The sequence below is a fragment of the Mustela erminea genome, chromosome 18, assembly GCF_009829155.1.
Source record: "Mustela erminea isolate mMusErm1 chromosome 18, mMusErm1.Pri, whole genome shotgun sequence".
Classification (NCBI taxonomy): domain Eukaryota; kingdom Metazoa; phylum Chordata; class Mammalia; order Carnivora; family Mustelidae; genus Mustela; species Mustela erminea.
This window is the reverse complement of record NC_045631.1, coordinates 4,118,912-4,144,531: the sequence shown is the minus strand read 5'-3', so window position 1 is coordinate 4,144,531 and position 25,620 is coordinate 4,118,912. Positions and strand designations below refer to the sequence as shown.

Here is a 25,620-nt window from a genome sequence, read left to right as displayed (position 1 = left end):
AAAGTATAAGCAGATACTTACCGCGACAAGGATTCCTTTGAAAATATCATGCAAAGTGCAAGAAGCCAGACACATAAAACCACATATTGAATGGCTCCATTTACACGAGATACCCAGACCAGGCGAAAAAGCCGTAGACACAGAACGTAGATTTGTGGTTTCCAGGAACGGGGAGAGAGGGAAGTGGTAGTGGCTCCTAATGGGTATGGCATTTCATTTTGAGATGATGAAAATGTTCTAAATTTAGGTAGTTGATGATATTTGTGTAATTATGTGAGTAGGCCAAAAACCACTCATTATGTGCTTTTAGAGGGAATTTTATGGTATGCAAATTATATCACAGTGAAGACAGTCCTGTGATGTCTTAGCTGGGGATTCCTTCTGCCTGATTCCCAAACCTCGGTGGGCATTAGAAGCACCTAGGGAGTTTGTTAAAAGGTATCACAGACCTAATGGCTCCAAATCTGTTATTTTGGAAAGAGTGAGAAGGTCTGCTTTCTATTTTTAAGTATTTTCTAACGGTTACCACCTTTTTTTTTTTAGACTTGCAAGGAGACAACTTGATGAGGGCATTGTCAGTGGGTCAGATACTATGAAGTTGAAGAGTAAATTTAAATCCCATTTTCTTTTACCGAGATAAAGTGAAAGAATACAGTTTTCTTCAACCAAGTAAACACGTATTATAGTCCCAAGGTTAGAAGCTGTATCACCATAAACTACTATCGTTAAGGTAGAATCTCGAGGAGGAACTCTTTAAAGACAGATCTGTCATTTTTACGGTGACAACGTACAGATTGAGCACAAAACTGTGGAGGAAGACCCTTCAACCTGGCGAACGTTTTTACATCCTTCCGTGTTGTCACGGTAACTGACTTGTGGAGGTTTTCTCGTCTTTCTTCTGATCCTGTTATAAAACAGGATATCGTGGCAGAGCTTTTCATTTCAAAGCTTTTGAGTCCAAAGCTCAAGAAAATTTTTTTTTAAATCGCAGCATTTTTGCCTTTTTATTTTTTAAGATTTTATTTATTTCACAGAGAGAGAGAGAGAGAGACCACATGAGCAGGGGGGAGGGACAGAGGGAGAGGGAGAATCAGGCTCCCCTGCGGAGCTGGGAGCTGGGGACGGGGGACCCCGGGATCGAGACCTGAGCCAAAGACAGATGCTTAATGGACTGAGCTACCTCAAATGCCAAATGTGCCTCAGCATTTTTGGCATTAAAACAACAACAACAACAACAAAAACCTGTGGGGACGCTGAGTGGCTCAGTCAGTTAAGCCTCTGCCGTCGGCTCAGGTCATGATCCCAGGGTCCTGGGTTGGAGCCCCACATCGGGCCCCCTGCTCGGCAGGAAGCCTGCTTCTCCCTCTCCCACTCCCCCTGCTTGTGTTCCCTCTCTCGCTGTGTCTCTCTCTGTCAGATAAATAATAAATAAATTATTTAAAAAAAAAAAAAAAACAAAACCTGTGGCCTTTCATTTCAACTTTCCTCCTAGCTACGGTTCAGTCAGCATCGGGGGCTTACGCTCTTTTCATTCTTCCATTCTGTAGAGCTTTCGGACATCTGGTTGGAATGAACACCATCCTTGTCTTTGGGGAACTTAGAGCTAGTGAAATAGTTTAGGCCTTGGATATGGTGAGAAGTGGTAAGGTTTCCACTTCCGTGTTGTTCTTCTCTGGAGGTTGGTAGACTGGGCCTCCCCGACTTGCCTTCACTTTGGTTAGGAAGCAAGTGCCAATATAGACTTACTATGTCCCCTCCGCACACCCTGTGACCTAGCAGCGTTCAGCGGCTCATCTGTCCAAAGCAGGTCAACAAAACCGTCTCGGTTGGCGGGATCTCCACCCGTCGTTCGCTTGACTAATATTCTATCATTAAAGGCCAAAAAAAAAGTACAAGATGGGTGTGAGTTGTGTCCCCGTAAGGCATGATGTTTGCTTGGCTGAATTTTTTAAAATACAGTCCTGATTCATGACGACTGAACCTGGAGGGCGGTGGTGTGTGTGCACTGGTCAGGGCAGGAGCAGAACCTTCCAGATCCTGCTGAGCTGTCCTGAAGAGATGCAGACATAGCGGAGGTCGCCTGCTGGACAGAAATCGGAAATCGGAAAGAATTCCATGAACATCCAGTGACTTGTCTTCTCTTGAAGCATCATGAAGTGTGGCCATGTCAGACCTGGGCCCCGGGTGATGCTGAAAAGCTTGCCATCGCCCCTGACTTTTCTTATGCTCCATTAGCTTCATGTGTGCATTTTACGCACCCGGTTCCCGTGGGTGTCGGGAGTTTTGGCCCATGTTCAGACAGAGCCTTGTGGTTTTGTATCCAGGTACTAAAGAGAGATGGGATGAGGCACCGAGTTGGGAAGCTAAGTTATAAATGCTCTTGGGAGTCAGAGATTAAGATACAAGGACCGGGGGCGCCTGGGTGGCTCAGTGGGTTAAGCCTCTGCCTTCGGCTGGGGTCATGATCTCAGGGTCCTGGGATCGAGTCCCGCATCGGGCTCTCTGCACTGCCGGGAGCCTGCTTCCCCCCCACCCACCCCCGCCTGCCTCTCTGCCTATTTGTGATCTCTGTCAAATAAATAAATAAAATCTTAAGAAAGAAAGAAAGAAGGAGAAGAGAAGAGAAAAGAAAAGGGACTGGGGAAAAGAGGAATCTAAGGAGAAATGCCTGGCTGCTATACAGTTATAGAGCATCTGTTTCAGCGAGAACTTACCAGGCCATCTCATGCTCAGCCTTTTTCCCACAGGTGTTCTGTGCATCTGACTTTTGGGGTGGGAAGCATTGCCTTTCTGGGGTGCTGTAAGGCTGGTGTGTGTGTGTGTGTGTGTGTGTGTGTGTGTGTGTGTGTGACCGTGGGAGCCCATGGCTGCAGCAGGAAGATGGGGTCTGGACAGGGGCAACCAGGTAGCTGTCTCAAGGGTGAGGGCCCATGGAGTCCGTCAGTGGAATTCTTTGCAAAAATGGAAAGCATCCGCAGGAGGCATTACTGATCAGAGAGTGGGCAAGGACGGCATGAATTGATTATCAAGCAACAAGTGTTTGTTAAATGCCTTGTCTGTGCTCAGCTCTAATTATCCACTTGGATGGCTTCTTGCAGGGGCGGTGTGGGCGAACCCAATGCAAATGGCTACATGTTTGCAAAGACCGAATGCTTCCTGAAGTGGAGAGGAGATTGTTAAAGGGGACTTTCCTTGTGGGCTAGAGTCCGTTTTCTTTTCCTGCTCATATAGATCTCTCTGAAGGTCCTTTCCGGCTCAAAGGTTCTGTGAAACCAGGAGTCGCAACACCAAATGCTCCTCACCCACCACGGTTTGGGAACACGCCTAGGGTTGTAAAGCTGGCGTGGTTCCCCAGTGATCAGATCTGTAATATCGGAGGGGAGATCTTGGAGTGGGGTAACAGCTTTTTTTGTTATTTCAGTCCGAGTCGGATTCCAAAGTAGGCAGTGCTCATCCAAGAGGCGTGGGAGAACAGGGGGAGAAGTTAGTCATGCAAGACACATGTGTTTTCTGTATACCACTCCCTGGGAGCAGCGTGCAGGGCTGGGCACGGGGACACTGAGACCCCGCACTGGAAGGATCTCGTCCTCGCACATGGCAGCCCCCCGATCATTGTCATTGCATGAATCTCCTGCTATCTTGCCAACTCTAGCTAATGCCTGTCTGCTTGCCCAGACACCATTAGCCCAAGAAGCGCTGGCTCCAATAATGGGGGAGAGGGGAAATAGATCTTGCGGTCTGGAACAGGGATGGGCTCTGGGAATAATATGCGGGAAGGGGTCCTGCCCCTCACCCCCACACCCAGGCATTAAGCCTTCAGGGGCCATTGCGGAGACGTAGGGTAGGGCTCTCTGGCGACTGGGGACACTTGGGTTGAGGAGGTTGGAACCGAAGCAGGGTTTTTTTTGGACTCAGAGACAAACGCATAAGGGAAGATGATGTCAAGACCAAAGGAGGGCATTGTCTCTGAGTCCAAGGGTGACCGAGGTGACGGACTGTGGAACAGGCTCTCCCTCACGGCCCTCAGAAGGAACCCACCCTGCCAACCCCTGGATCTCGGACTTCTGGCCGCCACCACCCCCTGCCCCCGCCCCAGAACTGGGACACAACACGGTTGCGTTGTTTTAGCTCTCTAGCTGGTGGTGTTTTCTTCTTGGGGCAGCCCCAGAAAACCAACACATTTCCAAGGCCCCCATGTAACAGGCCACCAGATGGTGTCGTGTTCTCCAGGAGGCCATGGAGAAGTGTCATCTGTCCCCTCCGTTTCTGACACCTGCCTGGCCTGGGGGTAAAGAATCACCAGCCGCGGAAAGGTAGCTTGCTTTTCCTGTTGCCTTGCCAGCATCTTGGTGAACACAGGGTGTGGGCTCCGGCTTAAAATAGCTCCCTGGGTCCCAGAATTCTGGTTTCTCCAACAGAAGGAAGTGCAGAGAAGCTTTTATGTAAGCCGCAGGAAAGAGACACGTAAAGCGGATGATTTCCAGATACTGTAGATTCTTCTCATTACTTGAGTGCTTGACTATACTGGAGAGACCGGGCTGGCGGTCACGGCCACAGCTCTGCCCCTTCCTGGGCCGGACCATCCTTGGCTCAGCCCCATCATCCTCGAGTCTGGATTCTCCCTCTCTATAAGAGCGGGTCAGGCTGATTTTGAAAGCCCTTTCAAGCTCTGTTATTTCTCCCCACCGAGGTACAGACCCCACTGGCCAGGCAAGGTGGTCCTGCTCCCTGCCATCACCCCCTCTTCTGTCCCTGATGCCTGCTGGTTGGGGTGCCCCCCTCACTCCCATGGCACACCTTGGGGGAGGTATCAGTCCATGGTGGTTCTTTCCCAGTGATGGATCGGGGAGACTTCTGTTTCCTTTTTGGACTTTTCTGTGTTTTGCAGCCTTTCCTCCCAGGACCTGTATTAGTTTAATAAGTAGGATAAAAATAATTCCTCGGAGATGCAGGAGATGATGGGAGTGGCTCATTCCCCAGATCCCAGCCTGTCCTCTTGGCTTCCTCCTCTTCTGCTTGCTTTCTCAGACGCCCATTTCCCCTCGTCCTCTCCCTTCTCCTGCAGGAATCCTCTCCTGGAGCATTGCTAACCTTTGGGATTGCTTCCAGGGCTGAGGTGCACACAGCGGAGCCCTGGTCTCATTTACATGAGGGTGAAGAGCTCCCAGGGGTGCCGGGCCGTGTCCTCTCTGCCAGGAAGGGAGGACGGTGCCCGGCTGGGGGTCAAGGAGGGACTCCTCCTTCCTCTTCACCTCCGCATCCTCCTGGTCCCCGGGTAAAGACTTCAGTTGGTTTGTGCAGCTGGTATAGAAACATGGTGTGTGTTGATGGGGTGGGGTGGCTGTGAGAGCGGGTGTGCAGCAGACAGCAGGGGTAGAGCCTTGGGAAGCAGAACAGAACGGGCCAGGGAGCACACACAGTGCTTTGGACACCAGGTCCCTGCCCTACAAAGTGCACGTGCCTGTGAGTTCCCGCTCCCGCAAGCAGGTCTGCAAAAGCAAAATCGAGCGGGGCTGCAAATGCAAAAATCTTCTTGGCTGCTGGACTTTAGAAGCAGAGAGGAGGCCTGAATTTGGGTGGTCCTGCTGGTCCTGATGGTTTCTCCGTTGCTCTCAGAGCACTGGCCCCGCTGGGGGGCCACATTGCGTATTTGCTGTAGTTTTCACAGCGCCACCTGTTGGTTGTGGGGGGGAATACCGAGCACAGTGGGTGCTTTGGAGTTGGGAGGAGTCTGGGCGTTGTTTCCATGGTTGCATCTTTAAAAAGAAATTTATTTTTATTTTTGCTTATTTCTTTTAATGGCCTTCCCTCCAACACGTGGAGACGGGAGGAAGTGCTTCTGCAGAGAGATTTCAGCGCTTCCTTGGCTCCCCCTGTCCCGCCCCCTCCAGGCCTGTGTGTCTCACAGTGGAGTTCCTGGACCAGCACCAGCACCAGCATCAGCACCTGGGGACTTCCTAGAAATGCAGTTTCTCGGGCCCCACCCCGGACCTCCTGATTTAGAAACTCTGGGAGTGGGGTCCTGGGGTCTGTGCCAGCCCCCCTGTGATGGAGAAGCACTACTGTACATTCAGCCCACCTCGGAGGCTGGCCCTGTTGGTAGCCTTCTAGAATTTTCCTTAGTAGACAAGGCTGGCAGTCCTTTTGGCAGAGAGGTTCCTTCCCAACCTGCTGTTGCTGTTTCTCGAAGAATCTTATTTCGTCAACTCTAAGATGTTGTCTGTTTCTTCCCCTATGTCATGTGCTCCTGACTGTCCCAAGGGCCCTTTCTTGATGTTGGAGAAGAGCTTATTTGGTGCAGGATTTACATCCGGGTTTTGCACTGTTGGCTCCTGATAAGGACCTCCCCATGGAGGGGGCCCTTTGTGCTCCAGGGTCTGGATGGTCTTCCTGGGGAATCCAGCAAGGCTTGGAACGTGCCTTGGTGGCTGCAAGGATGGCTTATTTCTGTGCCCCGAAATAACCATGGCTCTTTCTGACGGTTTCCTGTCTTGTGAAAAGCAACACTCTCCATGATTTTGAGCATTATTTATAAATGTACGGTCACACCTTTTACTGGAAAGTCTTCTAAATCGGGATTAGCAATGCAGCGTGGTTGAAGTTCACAGATGCCGAGTTTCTCAGAAAACAGGATCCTAAAGGTGGTGTGTGAGTGGAAGGTACACGGAGCGGGAAGAGGAGCTTCAGGATAGTGGACCGGGTGTGATTTTTCCATGGAGGGATTATGGGCATTCTCCTTGGGGGGGTGTTAAGAAGCCTCCATTCAGCATGGTCACAGAAGAATTTTCCAGAACATTCCAGAAGAATATCCCAGAAGAACATTCCAGGATCTAAGGGCCACAGGGCTGGTGTTGGCTGTTCATGGGGTGATGCAGCTTGGTGGTTGTCTGTGGGTGGAAACAGAAGCCCACTCAAACTCGCTTATGGGGTGGAAATGGGTATTTATTAGAAGAATATATAGGGCAAGGGTGCCTTGGTGACTCAGCAGTTAAGCGTCTGCCTTCGGCCCAGGTGATGGGATCGAGCTCTGCTCAGTAGGGAATCTGCTTCTCCCTCTGCCCCTGGCCCTGCTTGCATTCCCTCTCACTCTGCTCTCTCTCTCAAATAAATAAAAATTTTAAAAAAAAGAAAAAGAAAAAGAAGAAGAAGGATATAGGGTATCTCATAGAAGCCCCCACCAAGGGACCAGAAATCAGGTGCTGAACTGTTGGTCCAGTTTCTGGGACCTCATGATGTCTTAGGCCCACTTGTTTCTCTGGGTTAGTTCATATCTCTTTTTCTCTGCAGGCTTGCTTTTTTTTTCTTAACAATCATTTGAGAGAAACTGGCCACTGATGGTCCATGTAGTCTTTCCAAGCCCTGCTTTGTGCCTTGCTCGCTGGTGCAAACAGTAGGGGCCAAATAGACACACCCAGATGTGGGTCTGCAAGGAAGAGTGCTGGTGTTTGGACCCTTGGGTCTCAATGGGGTGTAACAAGTAGTCCTGTTTTTAAAAAAAGATGTTTTAGGATTCTGATGGTAATTTTTCTTTTTTTAACAGAGGGTCTAGTCAGTGTTTAGCTTTTCTGATTCTTCCCTTTCGAGGTCACACTTAGAAAGGCCTTTGCCAGCAAAAAGATGGGAACGTATGCTTTTAGAAATCTTGAGGACTGTTTTATCTCCCCCTTAAAATTTTTAAGCCAGAAAAAAGGTAATTGCAGAAAATGTATGAGAAATGGAGCCACCTTAATACCTTTCAGGTCGTTGGCCTCGTGTCCTGCCAGCATTTATTGACTGGTTCGACGTTTCACGGTCGCCCTGAAAAAGCCCCACTTGACCCTAGTCTGCTTGGCTCGTTTCTTGTTTTTCTTTTTCTATCTGTCTTTTTGAGTTCATTCCGACACCAACCCGACACAGTGTTGTCCCTCTTCCGTGGGAAATTACCGTGTACTTGGCGAAGCATTGGAATGGGGTATGCTGTAAAAATATAGTTGCCTTACTTTGGTTTGACTTACTTTGTAAAATTTCTTTCAGAGAGAGTGAGCAAGCGTGAGCCGGGGGAGGGTCAGAGGGGGAGAAAGAATCTGGAGCAGACTCTCTGCGGAGCACGGAGCCCAACGCGGGACTCGATCCCATGACCCGAGCCGAAACCAAGAGTCAGACTTGTCACTGCTTAAGCACCCGGGTATCCTCTTTGGTTTGATGCTTACGTAGTAGCCAGCATCAAGTGCTCCCTGCGTATTCTTCCGGCAATGTTCCGTGCACGTACTTTTGACTTCCGTGCTTTCTAAGATGCCTCTGAGAACCTTTTGCACAGCCTCAGAATTTCAGGAGTAAGCAGGACCCTTCTGCACGTTCCATAAAACCCCATCCTTCATCCCACAGCGCATACAGCCGGTTGAATAAAACCTTAGCTGAAGCTGGAGACGACTGATTAAAAATACTCCTCTTTAAAAAAAAAAAAAAATACTCCTCTTTTGTACGCTGGTCACTTCGCAGCGTGTGTTGGACGCGCCCTCCCCATCAGCACTCCCAGATGCATCCTGCCCACGCAGTGTGGTGCCCCCTGGGCATTTGCAGCGTTTCTCTGGAGATCTCCCTCCTCCGACAAAAGATGCCCCCAACCACCTCTTTACGCTTAGATCATGCACGCCCGAGACTGGCGTTAGGTGGCGGGGTCTGTGTGTTTGCGGTTTTGATCACTGTCTCCCTGCTGCTTTTCCAAGACCTTCCCCAACCTGTTTCTCCAGATCCTTCCAGATAATGAGGGGTTATCGGTCTGATGTCATCATGTCCAGTGAGTCAGGAAATAGCGTCTTGTCATCTTAGGTTGGGCTCCTCCAACTTTGAGGGAGAAGGAACATCTGATCCTGGGGGTTATCTGCCGTCATATTTCTTTAAACTACCCGTATATATCGCATTTTTAAATTGGACTCCTTGCAGAATTCGTAATTCATGCTATGGGTGGAGGGACTCTGTGCTCCATCTCTTCTTGCCGGTCTTTGTCTTTCCATCCCTCTGTTTTTCCTTTTATCTATACACACTCATTTTTTAAAAATAGCCGTTGGCTGTATGACCTCACCCAACTCCATTCTCACGGTTTTACTTTGATCTGAGTCAGCATTCATTCATCAGACACCCAACTGCTTATGATACGCGGTACCCGGGAGATGGGGATATGTTGATATGACACAGCCCTCGAGTTTCCGGGGCACGGCTCTGAGAATCTATTTTTACCAAGGGGTCCCAATGACCCTGATGAGTAGCCAAGTTTGGGAAATGAGATTGGGGCTCAGGCAGGTGCCTGTGCTTATGTCCTGGACCCCGAGGGCCCCGGCTTTCGTTTTGATAAAGTCTTGGGACCTGCCTGCATTTTCTCCACCATAAGATGGGAGGTCATAATATGAGCAGCCCCTGCCTATTAGCTCGTGACAAGACACCTGTTCCTATATTGCGATCAACACTCATTACCCCACAACCCAAGTTCAGGGATTCCTGGGGTGTTGGCCTGGATCTGAACTGCATAAGGAGCTTGGTACACCAGGGATCCTCAAGGGTTTGAAAGACAGGCTTAGAGAGTTCCAGGTGCCCCACTCCCCCATGTCTGCACTAGAATTCTTGTGGCTATTGCTGGTCCTGCCACTGGCTACCTCTTTATCCCATTGGTATCACCAGCCTCTGTGAACCGGCCTTAAGAGCTCGTGCCCCTGGGCTTGCTAGAAGGATCCTTGGAGCTGTTGGTAGACCACCACTAGTTAACTGAGAGACAACCCTAGAGCTCAGAAATGCTGCAGAAGGCATTCTAGGACCAGAGGGAGCCTTTCCCTTCCTCTCCCTTTGGGGGATGTGTTCTAAGGGGTGGACTTGGGATTTCAGTGTCTATGACACCAATGCCTGAGCTCCTAGGTGCCTAACAGCAGCTTTGGGCTGAGGAGTGCTTTAAGCATCAGGGGCAGCTGTACAGTCCATTTCTTTCCCTTTCCAGAATAGCAGAGTCCTGGTGTCACTCCTTCCTCAGAGCAGGGGGACTCTCAGTGCTTGGGGGCGGGGCCTCCCCAGGGCCGGTCAAGGTTTCATACGCGCTGCCCATGACTGTTGGATCCTGGGCATTGGGGGCCATTAGCTAGCACCTCCCCACTTCTGCTCTCATGCCCCCAGATTTGGCTCCTGCCATGCAGTTCTAGATACAGCTCAGGACGCAGACTGTGAGATCCAGTGTCCAGGGTGAAGTCTTCCCATGCTGCCCGAGACTAGAGGCATCGCCCAGGCTCTGTCGCCGTCCTGCTGGTAGGTCAGACCTAGGGGAGGCCACAGAACGTAGTTCAGCTGATGGCCCGCAGATGGCTGTTTGCATAAAGCCCTCTCTCTGTTTGCTGAGGATCCGAGCCTTGTGAACGGGGCTGGGGGCTATAATGTAAGCCCCCAGGGAAGCTTCCCAAATGAGAATCTCTTGGGTCAAGCTGTATCCATCCTGGGTGTCACTCAACAGTTCAGGAATTGTCTCTCAGCCCATGGGGTCTGAAGCCAACACGGAGGGGTCTGGTTTGAGAGCTCAGGGCATGAGGCAGGAGTCATCGCCCGAACACCCCCTTCCCTGACCCTTCCCGAGTGAGACATCCCCAGATCCCACCGGTGTCCCGGCTCTCGGTGGTGGTGGTGGTGGTGGTGGTGCTATCCTCATCTGGACGGGCCCCGTCCCACTCATGCATGCCATGCTCCCCAGCTGCTCCTGCTCCTTCTGGAGGGAGTTCTGGAAGGGCCCAGGCTTGTCTCCATTCCCGGAGGACTGACAGCATGGACAGGGAGAGGCAGCATTCACAGATGACACATCTAGGGCACCAGATGTGCTGAGAGGACACATGGTGGCTGAGTCTAGGAAGCCTGCTGGGATGCAGGGCCTGCCATAGCGACCACCGTTGGACCATGCCTCTTCTCTGCTTCAAACCTGCAGCGGCTGCCCCCATATTGTGGGCTGTGCCCCCAGAGTGGCTGATTCCCGAGGATTTTCATTTCTAGAGATCTTCATGCTGCTGGTCCAGGACCCCACTGTGAGAGACCCTCCCACGTTCTATCAGCACTGGGCTGTGTGATCTGACACTTGTGATGGAGGGTCACTTCTAAGGCTGGGTGATGAAAAGCATCGTGGCTTCTCCCTGTTCTGTCAGCACACACATTCTGGGAGGGATGGCTGTGCCACGATGGGAGCGGCCCCGTGGCAAGGAACCTTGGCCCCCACCTGCATCCGTGTGAGTGCAGCACCTCAGAAGTGGCTCCTACAGCCCCACTCAAGCTTTCAGATGACACAGCACCAGCTAAGACCCTGATGGGGACCTCACGGGAGAGCCTGAGCCGGAACCACGCCACGAAGCCCCACCTGGAACCGTGTGACATCATCAACGCTGTTCATCCCATCTGCTGAGTTTGGGGTGGTTTCTGATGCAGCAAGAGATACTTAGTACTTTCTGAACTTGACTCCCATGTGCCTTTCCCGGGGAGGCCTTGCTTGGTCACCCTTCTAAAATTACACCCTGTCAATACTGTTTTTTATTCCTCTTCCCTGCTTCATTCTTTAGCACATACCTCCGTCTAACCCGATCTGTTTCACTTTCTTACCCTCCTTCCACTCCCATCAGAAAATTTTAAAATTTCATTCATGGAAAAGTTGATGTGCCAATATTTCCAAACTAGACAGAATAGTGTCATGACTGCTAGAACGTATGCCAGGGGAGGAGGGTGTTTAACCCGTTCTGTTTCCTGCAGTGTCCACGGGGCGCAGAACACAGCCAGGTGCAGAGTAGGCTTTTGAGTATAGTACAGTTATATTCAATAATAGAATTTATTACGTTGTAGCAAATATTTACCATGTCATAAAGATTTCTGATGTTTATGTGAAATCAGTATAGTCCCACTTTAAATTTAGAGGATGATTCTCACCCAGAGAGTGGCATATAGAGGAAAAAAGTGCTGTTTTGGGGGTAGCTCCTGGAGCCCCAACACAGAGTCTTGGGGGTGTTGGTGTCACTGGCACGGTGGAGGGTGTCCCTGCTGACAGACTGAGTCACAGTTCTGCTGCTTCTCTCTGAGGCCTCAGCATCTTCCTTTAAAAAAGGAAATGGGGGATGCCTGGGTGGTTCACTGGCCAAGCGTCTGCCTTGGGCTCAGGTCATGATCTCGGGGTCCTGGGATCCCGGGCTCCCTTCTCAGTGGGGAGCCTGCTTCTCCCTCTGCCTGTTGCCCCTCCCCCTGGCTCATGCTCCCTCTCTCAAATAAATAAATAAAACACCCATTTAAATAAAATCTTAAAAGGAAATGGAAATGATAGCACCCAAATGATAGTAATTCTGGGGGCCCTGAAGGAGATGCCCAGTGTGGAGGGACTTGGGGTAGACCAGGCAGGAATGGGTGTTCAGAGAGCAGTGGTTCATTTCCTGCGGAGAGACTGTGGTTGGAGTTCAGGTTTCATTTAATTATAAGAAGGGGCTGGGAATGTCCTGTCGCCAGAGACCCCTAATTGCCATGATTGCAAAGCCAGGGGCACAGGAAACACTGGGACATGGGAGGGAACCAGTGTCTGCTGCTGAGATCCCCAAGGGAGAGACGAGCAGGACCCTCTGGGCGCTGACTTGGGTTCTGGTGTGCTGTACCTTCCCTTGGTGGAGGCTGGCCTGATTACAGATTTTGCACAGCGGGGCCTAAGGCAGAACCAAGGTGCAGGGCTTGGGGGTGTCCCCTGATGCTCCTGGGACCTGCCTTCTTGGTTGGGGTGCAGGGCGTGACCAAGGAGACTAGGGCAGCCCCAGGGTGGGGGTAGAGGGGACTAGCTTCTAGGATGGTTGGGGCAGGGGCTGGAGAAGGGAGCAGCAGCGCTGCTATCGGGCTAGGAAAACCTGAGCAGAGCCTAGCAGACCCTCCCAGTGAGGAAAATGGGGGGTGGGAGATGGGGTCTAGTAGAGAAGCCAAGGTTGGGGCCACCCCCAAACAAGGGAAAGGGAGACTGGAAGTAGTGGAGAGAAGAGAGATGAAGAAGCACAGTTAGAGATTTAGAAGGAAGAATGTTGGGGGGAAGGTAAGGAGGAGGGGGCTGCAGGAATCTCAGAGCCCATCCAGGACCCCAAAGGGCCCAATTCCCCCGGAGCTTGTACCTCTGGTAATTCATCTGGTAGCCACCAGGGGCAGTAGAGAGCCACCACGCAGGAGTAGGGGCTGGTTGCAGAACGGATAGTGGGGTGTGGCGAGGCGGGGAGGGGGGCGTGTCAGGGTGGGACTGGGAGGGGCAGAGCTGACACATTGCACAAGGCAGGTCACTAGGACCAATGACCGAGATCCAGGGGGTCCTTGTAGCTTTCCCACTGGAAGCCGCTCTTGCTAAGGCAAGCAGGATCTAGTCTTAACAAGGACAATGCTGTCCAGAAGTAACCGTGTAAGATTAGTAACTGGTGCCTTGCTTCCCATCTTAGGATCAGCATCATTATCACAGTCATTATTATTTTAAGGAGGAGCCGTCTGTGCTTTGAATCCCAGGCTTACATCTCTGTCCGCCTTTCACTATACTTACCCCCAGGAGTTTTATTCTCCGTGGCAGTCATTGTCGTCCACTGATGGGGAAATTAAAACTCTCTGGCCTGGAGCATCTGTGGCTAGGAGAACAACCTTCCTGGGCTCAATCAGTCCACAGGCTGGTTGATCTGTGTGTGTGTGTGTGTGTGTGTGTGTGTGTGTGTGTGTCTTTCCAGTTTGGGTGGAGGAAGTCAGAATGAGTTAGAGTTGCCCTTGGGGAAAAATGTGTTTTTCATGGATTGAATTGGATGGGCAGTGTCTCGAAGAACACATCTCACTTCGTCCGCTCTGACCTTGCTCTGTGCACTCCCCCCCTCCCCCGCCCCAAGGCTTTGGGGCGTGCCTGGCCATGGTTCTCCTAGTAGGAGTCTGGATGTTTCTGGAACCCTCTGGAACCTTCTGGAACCCTCCTCTACCCCTCTAACCCTCAGGGGTAGAACCCAGGGTTCCATCAGGCCCCAAGGTGCTGTTTCAGTTTTGCTTGGTCGAGGAGCCTGGTGTGCTATAAACAGATTAGGGAATCTTTTATGGGAAAAGGCCTAGAAATGGCTTCCTCTCCATGGGTGGTATGGTCCTCTGGGGTGACATTTCCTGCTGCTGGTGAGGTCAGTCAGCCAGGGTCCCCGTGGCTCGCTCCAGACATCCGCCTGGCCTGGCCTGGCTGCGTTCCTGTCTCGGGCTTGCCAGGATCTGTGTTTTGGGTTGGCCGGAGAGGGCCAGGACGGGGAGGTAGGCTGGGCTGAATCCTTCAGTCCATTCTCTTGCCCTGATGAAGTTTGGCCTGACTGTTGTGGTTCTTGTGGGATGGAGGGGCTCCAGCTTCTGGGGGGCCTGGAAGTGACCCCAACCAGCTCAGCCATGCCACTGTCTCCATGCTGCGTGTCCCCTCTCCCTGCAGCCCTCCGGGGTTACTCCATTTGCCGCCAGGAGTCACTGTGGAGTTCTCTTGGGACCCATGAATGCAGCTCCTGACCACATAGAATTTGGTTTCATCTTGGCCTAGAAGAGCTGGCGTGCCCTCGTAGACAGCCCAGCTGACCTAGGAACCCAGCCTTCCAGGTGTTTGCTGCCCTGCTCCCAGCTGACTTTCACAGGCTCCAAGAGGGCAGAAGGGGCTGCCAGGTCTTCTCTGAAATCAGGGTGGTGGCATCAGCCACCAAAAGGGTTGGAGGAAATGGTCCCCAGGACTCGACTGGGAGGCTCTGCAGCTGGAGACATCTCGGTGACGCACCAGGGCATTGACTCTAGAAAGTTTGCGCATTTGGCAGCAGGGTTCTCCCTGACTCAGTCTGGGAAGGCTGCATGGTGGAAGAGGCATTTTAGTTGAGACTTTACTGATGAATAATATTGATTCGGCCATCCAGAGATGGTGGTGGGGGTGAGGGAAGGACTACAACAAAGGCATGTTCCAAGACCAGCAGATGTGCGGGATTGGAGTCAGTGGGAGGTCAGTGTTATTCTGTGTGCTCTGTGGGGGAGGAGCCTGCAAAGGATCGTCCCCCTGTGTGTGTGACCTGTAGTGAGAGCAGGGGTCTGGGTGAGCCTGCCGCCCCCTCCTCCCATGGGAAGCCAGTGAGCCTGCTTTTCTGGTCACTTTTAGACATAAAGGGACCTTAATCTCTCTCTACCCCGGGTTCTGGAGCCCTAAGCTCCTTAAACCCAAGCAATGGGTTTAAGGTTTTTAAGCCCACTGATTAAAGCTGGAGGGCAGGAGTGTCGGGTCCAAAAAGACCAGTGAGCCCAACCCTTTCATTTCAGATGAAGAATCAGAGGACCAGAGAGGTGGTCTGACTTGCCCAGGGCTGCACAGCCTATGACAGGCAGAGCTGAGGCAGGAACCTGCTTCTCTTGACGAGGTGCCCTCATGGAGAGAAGCCATTGAAAAGCTATGTTTATTTCTGTTTTTAGTCTTTGAGACCATCAAGATTTCAGTAATAGAATTTTTTATTAGATAATGTCACGTCCACGTAATGGACTCTCAAAAATAACTTTGTAGGGGTGTTTGGCACGAATACAGTGATTGCCTTGAGTGGGTACCACTATCGATCTCCTTTTACAGAGGAGGAAACCAAGCAGCCAGGAGGACAGGGAGCTTGGCGGAAGTTCGGTGGGCGGGGAGAGACAGAGCTGGGATTCCAACCCAGGCAGTCTGGTTCCAGAAAAGATACCAAAGGGTTGATCGGGAAGACTTCTGAGCTGTGGAACTCTGGATACTACTTTTTTCTTCCTTTCTTTTTTTCAAGATATTGTTTATTTGAGAGAGCGAGAGCAAGCATGCATGGGGGGGCGGGGCAGAGGGAGACGGAGAGGCAGACAGAGCAGGAAGCCTGATGCAGGGCTTTATCCCAGGAACCTAAGATCATGACCTGAGCTGAAGGCAGCTGCTTAACCAACTGAGCCCCCTCAGGGGTTATGGATACAGCTCTTTTCTGTTTTTTTACATTGTCAAATTATATGGAGTGAGAAAAGATCGTCTTTATCACTGGATGACTTCATAAGAAGTTTCTGCTCTCGGGGTGACGCGGGGGAGGGGGGCGAACCCATGGCTGCAAGTGTTCGTTGTTTTCCTCGCTGGCGGGCATAGCTGGGCATCTGGGGAGGGAGAAGTGGCCAGTGCGGTGCAGGGGTTGTAATTCAGACGAGATGTGGACCTGTAGAGCTGGGAGGGACTTGGGAAATCACCCCCATTTGACAGAGTACCCCCCCCCCACCCCCATCTCTCTCTAGACCTCAGGCAAGGGCTCCTTCCTCTGGCTTGGGGGTTTCGGGTAACAGTGGGCACTTGGGAGAAGTTCCCCGGGCAGATGTGGAGTTGTGTGAGTTGGCAGCCTTGGGGGATTGAAGGGATGTTTCCGAGGGTGCCCCGTAAAGAGAAACTGTGTTGTCATGGGAAGAGGAAGGGGGATGACATGGGGCAGAAAGCCAGCTCCTGCTTCCCAGGGGTTGGCCAGGAAGGTGGCTGGCCAGGTCTCTACGTTTTCCAGCTCTGCTCTGGGACCCTCTGAGATTTTGCCCTATGAGCCTCTCAAAGTGACTGTGTTTCTTTCTTTGACCAGAGACCACCTGGGAACGTCCCAGCAGTTCTCCTGGGATTCCAGCCAGCCCTGGCCCTCACAGGAGCTCTCTGCCTCCAACAGGTACGGTCAACTCACTCCTTTGGGGCAACTGTTGGTGGGGGGTGGAGGCACACAGACCCACCTTCCCTGGAAAAGCCAAGACTCTGGGTTCTGGGGTCTGGAACCTGGCTGGGGATCTTACTGGCCAAACCCAGGGAGCAAGTTAGAGGGCTAGGAGGATGGGCTGTCCCTGGCTGTGTCAGCAGCAACCTGACCCTCCCTCCCTATCAGGTGCTTAGGGAAGGAAGATGGCCAGGGGAGGTGAGACCTCAGGGCTGTAAACTGTCTGCTGGTCTGGGTACCGAAAGTGGGGGCAAAATTTCCTGCACTGTTCAGAATGCATCAAGGAGTAAAAGTTAACAGAGGCAGATTTTTACAGGGTAGCTTTTGAATAGAATGTTCTAGAAGGCACTTGGGATTGCTGGCAGGGTGTGAGTTCTCTGTCTGCAAAGGCAATCAAGTGGAGGTGGTTGAGGTCGACCTTCCTTTCCAGGAGCAGGTTGATTTAGAGCCCTTGACCCATCCATCTGGATCCCAGCCCTCAGAGGACACCCATGCCATTGGCTGTGGCACTCCCATACTAGACTGTATGCTCCCTGAGGGTCGACACTTTGTCAATCCTCAGTTCCCAGACACGGACTGACTTCAGTGTTGCGGGAACTCACAAATGTCCCCACAATCCCAGGGTGGGCTTAAACTCCATTTGTTGGTCTTTGGACTTTATGCGTCAACCAGGCAGCAAAACCCGGAAGTCGTGGTTCTGGTGGTGGCCTGGAATTTAAACGCTGGCAGCTTTGAAACTGGTGGCCACCCGCTGTAGCTGGACTGAGGTGGGGAGGCACGCGGGAGGGGTAGGGTAAGGAGGGGAGAAGCAGGAGCCCACGTGGAGGGTGGTGAGAGCCTGTACAACCTTCACTGGACCTCAGGTCATCGGAGGTCTACGGAGCTTCCCTAGCCCATCACAGGTGACCAAGGCAAGAGCCAAAATAATGACCGAATGAGGGGCTGCCTAACTGTGTGAGCGCATGCGTGCAGACCGGTGAAGAAAGGACAAGGAACTTTTAACCTTTGGATCAGAGGAAGGGTCTTGGGTCCTGAGAGTGGGCTGCCTTTCACAGAGAGGGGCCCTAGCTATGCTCTCCCACTGATACACTGAGCACTCAAAGTAGATTCTATGTTGCATAGAATATAAAGCTGTATGACCGAAGTATTTTATTTCTGGAAATGAGAATTGCTCCAGGAGAACTCAAAAAGCAACATGGGAGGAAAGTAGAGGGCTGGGGAATCAGCCGAGGCACGGGAGACGGGGTGCACAGGTTTTCTAGGCTTTTTACATGTTGTTATTTACATTGTGTGTGTGCGTGGTGTACTTTAAAAAAAAATAAAAATTCGAACAAAAATTCAAACAGAGGGAACCCTCTTGGGAAGGACGGAAATGGGGCATTTGCTTGTGATTCCCTAGGGGCGGGGCGAGCCCTGTATTGTGAGAACCCGTTTCCAGAGCCGAGCCCATTCAGCCTTCCTACCTGTTGTGCGGACCACAGGCCGTTCTGGGCATGCTGCCTTCCTTGTTGTCATTCTGGTGTTTTTGTTTTTGTTCCTTTTTTTTTTTAAAAGATTTTATTTATTTATTTGACAGACAGAGATTGCAGGCAAGCAGAGAGGCAGTCAGAGAGAGGAGGAAGCAAGCTCCCCGCCGAGCAGAGAGCCCGATGTGGGGCTCGATCCCAGGACCCTGAGATCATGACCTCTTAACAACAGAGTTGCCAGCGGAAATAATGGGGAGGCCTCGGCGTATGCGGGTGTCAGGCGTGCGCTGCCTCGGCCTGTTGTGGCCTGCCACGGAGGCCGGGCTGGCGGGGCTGGTGGAGCTGCAGGGGCGGGAGGGAACTTGCCGTCCACGTCAGTGGGGTCACCTCCCCCCGGCGTGGACTTCAGCAGCAGCCTGTCCCCTCTGTGCTGTTTGGGGGTTATCCCCCCAGAATGGGGGACTGGGAGGAGCTGGATGCTGGGGCTCTGAGAGGGGCTGAGAAGGGCAGGGAGATGGGCAGAGAGGGTCAGAGCCACTGATGGGAATTGTCAAGAGGACCAAGGTGTTGGACAGAGCCTGTGGTCACTGACTTGCCCTCCTCTGCCTGCAGCCACAGGGTGCCGGGACACCTGTTCCCAAGTCCAGGGGAATCTAGATCTGTCAAGTTCTCTGCCAAAAAGGGTCTTGTAGCCACGGGCAGCTGGAAGTTCTGCCTACTCTCCGGCCCTGTGGAGGCGCAGCAGGCCCATCAGCATTCTGATGAAGACCCTATTTGATCCGTTGCTTCCTTCCATCCTTGTTAGCCAGTACTACTAGTACTGGTACTAGTTATGTACGAACTAGGTAGGTTTTCCTGCCTCTAGCGCAGTGGTTATCACCCCTGGGGGTGATTTTTCCAGGGATGCATTGCCCAGGGCAGCCTTAGAACTCCCCTACCCAGGGTTTTTCCAGCCCCACATGTCGGTAATGCCAGGGTTGAGGAGCTCTGTCCCAGGCTGACAGACCACAGCTCCTTGAAATGATGATAGGCAGAAGCCTAATGCACAGAAGCCTCGTTCCCTGCCTCCGAGCCCCACCTGTCATGGGTTCCATGGGAATCCGATGCATCCCGCAGTTAGCGTGTCCCCCTCGGTCTAGGAGAGGCCTCATGGTTTCCTTCCCTCCTGGTTCTGCACGTCAGGCTGCCTCTCCCGGTGGTGGCGTCTTCGGTTAAGATACAGAAATGACCGCTTGTCAGATTGAGGGCCTCGGGAACCCTGCATTCTCCTCGCCAGGCCTCGTTTGGCCCGTTTACACAGTACAAGGGCCTGCAGGGAGGTCATGGCTCGGGTCCTGTCGAGCCTTCGTGGATCACGAGTCTTGCTTCTCTCCACCCCGCGCGACGGACACATGTCAACTCCGAGTCCATGCTTGGGGATGGAGAGAGGGAAAGAGTCCTACCCATGAGGGTCTAGGAGCCTCCGTGATATTTTGACATCTTTTCTAGCTTTTGAACAAAACCTATACTCTAAAGAATGAAATAGTAGCCACACAGGCATTTCTCTCTATGGGGCACGCTAGGTTTTTCCCAGATACTCTCTCATTCCGTTTACAGGCAGCTTTACGAAGATTGAAGGGCTTGGTGGGGACATGGGGTTGCTGGAGCTTAACCGTCTCCTGCCCCCACACTCCTGGGGTTGTCGGCTCCCCTCCTGCGGACCACTCAGGGACCCAGATCTCAACCACCCTTGTACTCAAGCTTCTGCAAATGCATGAGTGGTGGGGTTTCAAGTCTTTCCTTCAAAGACTATGCCAGATGTTTTTCTCGGTACCCGAGATCAACTCATAGACGAGCCACACCGGAGTTTGGAATGGCTCCCAGGAGCCCACGTTCTAGTGGGGAACTTGGGCAAACAAGCCAAGGTGACATGGGACAGATTGTCCTTGCATGTTCTCAGGCAAGGCATTAAAGTCAGACAGTGGGACAGAGGGGGATGGCAGAGTCAGGGATAGCCCCGGTGAGGAGAAGATGGGTGTGTGCGGGGTGTGGGGTGGGGGGTGTGGTGGTGAAGTATTCTGGGCCAGGGAGAAGCCAGTCCAAAGGCCCTGGGGCAGGAGTGATGTTAGTGGGCTTTGGAACACAAAGCAGGCTAGTGTGGCTTGAGGGTGGGGGACAAGGGGGAGAGTGGTAGGTGGTGAGGGGAGATCAGTCAGCAGGGATAGAATCTGCTGGACCCCCAAGCTGTAGGGATAGAATCTGCTGGACCCCCAAGCTGCAGGAATGTGGTGGGATTTTATCCTGAGCACGGCAGTGGGACTGAAGGGAAGAGTGACATGCAGTAGGGATGGCTTGTCTTCACGAGACACTACCTTCTCAAAGCTACCAGGCTGTACTTAGCTGTGTCAGGATGGCTCTTGGTTAAACAGCGACGGGCATTCCTTGCAGTGGAGGGTGGGAGGGAGGGAGTGAGACCAGCATGGAAAATTCCACCACATTCATCAACCACAGATATCCTGGATGGTCGTTTCTGAAGAAGAACATGGAAAAGTAGATCAGGAAAGATATCCATGAGAACCCCTAAGGAAACCAGCCAAGGCCAGCTCAGGCAGCCTCCCCTTCGTGGAGGCAGAAGGGTGAGGAGGTCCTTGGTTCACCTCTTTTAAGTTGTAGCTTCATGAGCTCATGGAGAAGGCTTGAAGAGCACCTGTAGACAGCAGTTGACTTCTTGGTGCAGGTTGGTCAGACGCTGGATGCAGAGCCAGCCAGGTGACCAGCCGGGGGGGCGAGATCTGGGAACATGCCCAGCACCACCCCCCCCCCAACAAAGAGGATTGGGTGCTGCTTAGAGGGTTAGCACTGAGCTGGGCAATTTTCCTCCATGACCTCCTTGAAGACCACCAGCGTCGGGAGCTGTGTTTATCCCATAGATTTACTGGAGGCGTTCCACGCCAGGTTTTCTGGGTGAGGTCCACCTAACTGTAAAGTTGGAGCCCAAACTGAAGAGAAAAGGCTCTATTCAGTCACTGCTGTGAATATTAAAAATAATCCTTGGGCTGATTTAATGTGCAGGGTGGACGCCGTGATTTATGGGCAGAGTGAAAAACAAGGTTCTAGGAGTTTCGTGGACGTGTCACTGGGTAAAATGAAGGAGAGTGCACAGTAGCGTGGTCCGGTAGAACTTTCCAGGATAACAGAAATGTGCTTTGTCTACACTGTCGGCTGTGGTAGCGCTGGGCGCATGGCTGGTGGACACGTGAAATGTGTCCAGTGCAGCCAAGGAACAGAATTCTTAGCTTAATTTTACTTAATATATTTTTTATAAAATTTTGGAGTAATTTTAGGTTTACAGAGGAATTACGAAGCCAGTACAGAGCGTTCCTATATGCCCTGGCCTCAGTTTCCCCAGTGGTTAATATCCTACATGACTGGGGTACGTTTGTCGGAAGTAGGAAACGAACGTCGTATGTCACCATTAACTAAATTTTACGTGGACGTCATCAGGTTTTCCCCTAATGTCCTCTTTCTGTTCTGGCTTCTAATCCTGGATACCACATGGCACTTATATTTTCTTTATATCTAATTGGTTAGAGGGCGCCTGGGTGGCTCAGTCGGGTAAGTGCCGACTCTTGGTTTCGGCTCCAGTCATGATCTCAGGGCCCTAGGATTGAGCCCCGCATCAGGCTCTCTGCTCAGCAGGGAGTCGTCTCCTCCTTCTCTGTGCTCCCTCTCTCTCCCAAATAAATAAAGAAAATCTTTTAAAGAAAATCTTTTAAAAAATAAATAAACGTAATTGGTTAGCATTTAAAGAGCTCCCTATGACTAGCACTGGTCTCATCAGCTGAGGCAGGTGTAGAGAGCGAGTGAATTCCTTTCCGAGCTTCCCACCCTGGGAGGTGCATTTGAGCTTTCGTTTTTCTGTTTCTTAAAGGTGGGAGGAAGTCCCATCTTCTAGTGAGTCACCCTGCTGGTAAGGGGGTGGGAGTTATCGGGAAGCCTGGGTTCACATTCTGGCTTTGCCCAGCCTGCGGGCTTGAGCCCACTGAGGGACACTTAGCTGATGGGCGGGCCTCCAGATCACAGGGGAGTGAGCAAGGTTCCTTTGAGTACATGGGGTAGCCAGACAGGAGGAGCTCTCTTCTTCTAAGGGGCCTCTGCTCAGGGGGCTCCCCCTCTCCCCACCCCCAATCAAAAAACCCTAAACCAAAAAACCCTAACAGTTGCCCTCTCCCACATAGTTGCAAAGCAGGACCCTCCCTGGGTCCTACAGAGTTAGCAAGTCACCATGCCTAGAACATTTACATGGCCCTTAGCCAGATCTCACCATTGACTCAGGAAAGGCCAGGGGCCGGGGCACCACCCACTGGAAGGGGGGCTCGCATGTTCCTCACTGTGTCTCATCAGTTCTGTTCCCCAGAGGATCTCACTGAATCCCCGGACAGTAGCCATAGGCTTTCAACCATGTACAGTCATGTGGGCAGATACATTGTGGGTTCTATTTTGGGGAATACAGTTTACATTCTAGACAGTTGGGGAAGACCATGAAAAACCAGGTGGCCAGACAGATGTTTCTAGGCCCAAAGACTCTAACGTACCGCTGCTCCCCCAAGCAGAGCGACTGGGTAGATGCAGACTCCCTCGACCACATGGCCTGTGGTAAGGGCGTGAGGCAGGGATTGTGCCCACGGGACCGTCGGAGGTGCTGAGCACAACACTGGCCCCGGCACGTGGTTCACCCGACTTCAAAACCTGCCTTCACACAGCCACAGCTGTTTCCAAAGTGGGTTCTGTGGTATACTTGCTTTTCTGCCCCACAGGGGCTCTGCGTCCATGTAAGTGTGAGAACACCACACACACACTGTTGCCTCGCTTGAGGTTCACCAAGCACATCGGCATGCGTGAGTACCCGTTTTGCAGAGCTTCACAGATGTTGGGTTTTCTGCAGATGGAAGGTTTGGGGTCACCCCACGTGCAGCGAGAATGTCAGCACCATGTTTCCCAATGGCGTTTTCCCACATTGCGTCTCGGTGTCACATGTGGGTCATGCTCTTGATCTTTCAAGCTTTTTCATTCTAATTATATTTGTTGTGGGAACTTGCTCTGTGGTCGGAGATCTTTGATGTTACTATTGTAATTGTGTTGGGGCAACCATAAGCCTAGTGCCCTATAGGACAGTGAACTTCACTGATAAGTGTGGTGTGTGTTCTGACCACTCCACTGACCAGCCACCACCACCCCCCCGCCCCAACCTCCTCCTCTCCTCGGCCTTCCTGTTCCCTGAGACACAACCATATTGAAATGTGGCCAATTAACCCCACAGAGGCCTCTAAGTGTTCAAGGGAAAGGAAGAGTCACGCGTCTCTCACTTGAAATCACAACCTGGAAATGGTTACACTTAGTGAGGAAAGCATCTTGAGAGCCAAGATCGGCCGAAAGCTTGGCCTCTTGTGCCAAAGCGAGCCAAGTCGTGAAGTTGTGAACGCAGAGGAAAGTTCTTGAAGGAAAGTACACTGCTACTCCGGTGAACACACGAATGGCAAGAAAAAGAAACAGCCTTCTTCAGTCTGGAGAGTCTCTGTGGTCTGGACAAGGTCAAAGCAACCCCAATGTTCCCTTAAGCCAGAAGCCTAACACAGAGCAAGGCCCTAACGCTCTTCAATTCCGTGAAGGCCGAGAGAGATGAGGAAGCCACAGAAGGAAATTCTGAAGCGAGCAGGGGTTGGTTCAGGAGGTCTAAGGAAAGAAGCCGTCTCCCTGACGTGAAAGGGCAAGGTCAAGTAACAAGCCCTACAGCAGGTTCTCCAGAAGACGGAGCTGAGCTAACAATGAAGGTGGCTACACTCGACAACAGATCTTCAGTGTGGGTGAACTGCCCTCTAGTGGAAGAAGACGCCACGTAGAGCGTTCATAGCTGGAGAGGAGAAGTCAATGCCTGGTTTCAAAGCTTCAAAGGTCAGACAACTGACTCTCTGGCGAGGAGCTCATGCAGCTGGTGACTTTAAGTTGCAGCCAATGCTCCTTTACATTCCGAGAATCCCAGGGCCCTTCAGAATGATGCTAGATCTGCTCTGCCCATGCTCTACCCGTGCACAAACAAAGCCTGCACGACAGCACATCTGTTTATGACCTAGTTTCCTGAATATTTTAAGCCACGGTGGAGACCCACTGCTCAGAAAAAAGGATTCTCTTCAAAATATGGTGGCTCACTGACCATGCACCCAGTCTCCCCAGAGCTCTGATGGAGATGGGCAGTGATATCTGTGTCATTTGCATTCCCGCCTACACGACAGTCATCGGCACCCCATAGGTCAGGGAGTCATTTTGACCTTCAAGCTTCAGTATTTAAAAAACCTATTTTGTAAGTCTCTAGCTGCCATACATAACAATTCCTCTGATGGATCTGGGCAAAGTACATGGAAAACCTTCTGGAAAGGATTCTGCCTTCTACGTGCCATTAAGAACGTTCATGATGCACGAGAAGAGGTCACAATATCGACACGGACAGGAGTTTGGAGGAAGTCGATTCCAACACCCAAGGATGACTGGGGGGGTGGCCAAGACTCGAATCGAGGTGGTCACTGCAGATGTGGTAGAAACAGCAGGAGACCTAAAATCGGAAGTGGAGCCAGGAGGTGGGATTGAATGGCTGCAATCTCATGACAAAACCAGTGGATGACAAGTGGCTTCTTAGGGATGAGCATAGAATGTGGTTTCCCGAGATGGCATCTACTGCTGCTGAAGTTGCTGAGATGACAACAAAGCATTGAGACTATTCTGTAAACTTTGTTGATAAAGTCGACTCCAATATGAAAGAGGTTCTCCCATGGGTCAGATGCTATCAAACAGTGTCACATGCTACAGAGGAATCAGCTGTGAAAAGGTCACTCGGTGCAGCCAATTTCACTGTTGTCTTGTTTTAAGAAATTGCCACGGTCATCCCAGCCTTCAGCACCCACCACCCTGAGCAGTCAGCAACCATCCACGCTGAGGCAAGACCCTCCAGCAGCAAAAAGAGGAGGCCTCAGATGATGGCTAATAGTTTGGTTTGGGTTGTTTTTAGCAATAAAGCATTTTTAAATTAAGTATGCACGTATTTTAGACACAATGTCACTGCACACTTGATAGAGTAGAGCGTAAACATAACTTCTATGTGAACTGAGAATTCAAAACTTTAGTCCGACTCTCCTTCTTGTGATGTTTGCTTTATTAGTCTGGACCCCAATGTGCAGTATCTCTGAGGTGTGCCTGTATGTAGAAAGACCTCCCTATAATAAAGTGATTTTATCTGAATAATGGGAGCACTTGTCCCAAAGTCTTTGGATCATAAGACTTGACCTCTACCTTCACTCCAGCCTCCAGGGGGTAGGTTGTTCACTGCTTCGCACGTGGAACAGACACCGTGCCGTATGTGTGTCGTGTGTCGCACGCCCCGGGAAACACCGCGTTCCGCCACGTTGACT

At 51.6% G+C, this 25,620-nt stretch overlaps 1 protein-coding gene across 6 annotated transcripts in view; it reads left to right on the top strand.

The window, feature by feature from the left end:
- GAS7 (growth arrest specific 7) overlaps positions 1–25,620 on the top strand; it is a 198,585-nt gene that overhangs the window by 123,243 nt on the left and 49,722 nt on the right. For all 6 annotated transcript variants that reach the window (XM_032319625.1, XM_032319624.1, XM_032319628.1 and 3 more), the window contains exon 3: positions 16,593–16,673. In XM_032319625.1, the coding sequence (XP_032175516.1) occupies positions 16,593–16,673 (81 nt within the window). The remainder of the gene's footprint in view (positions 1–16,592; positions 16,674–25,620) is intronic.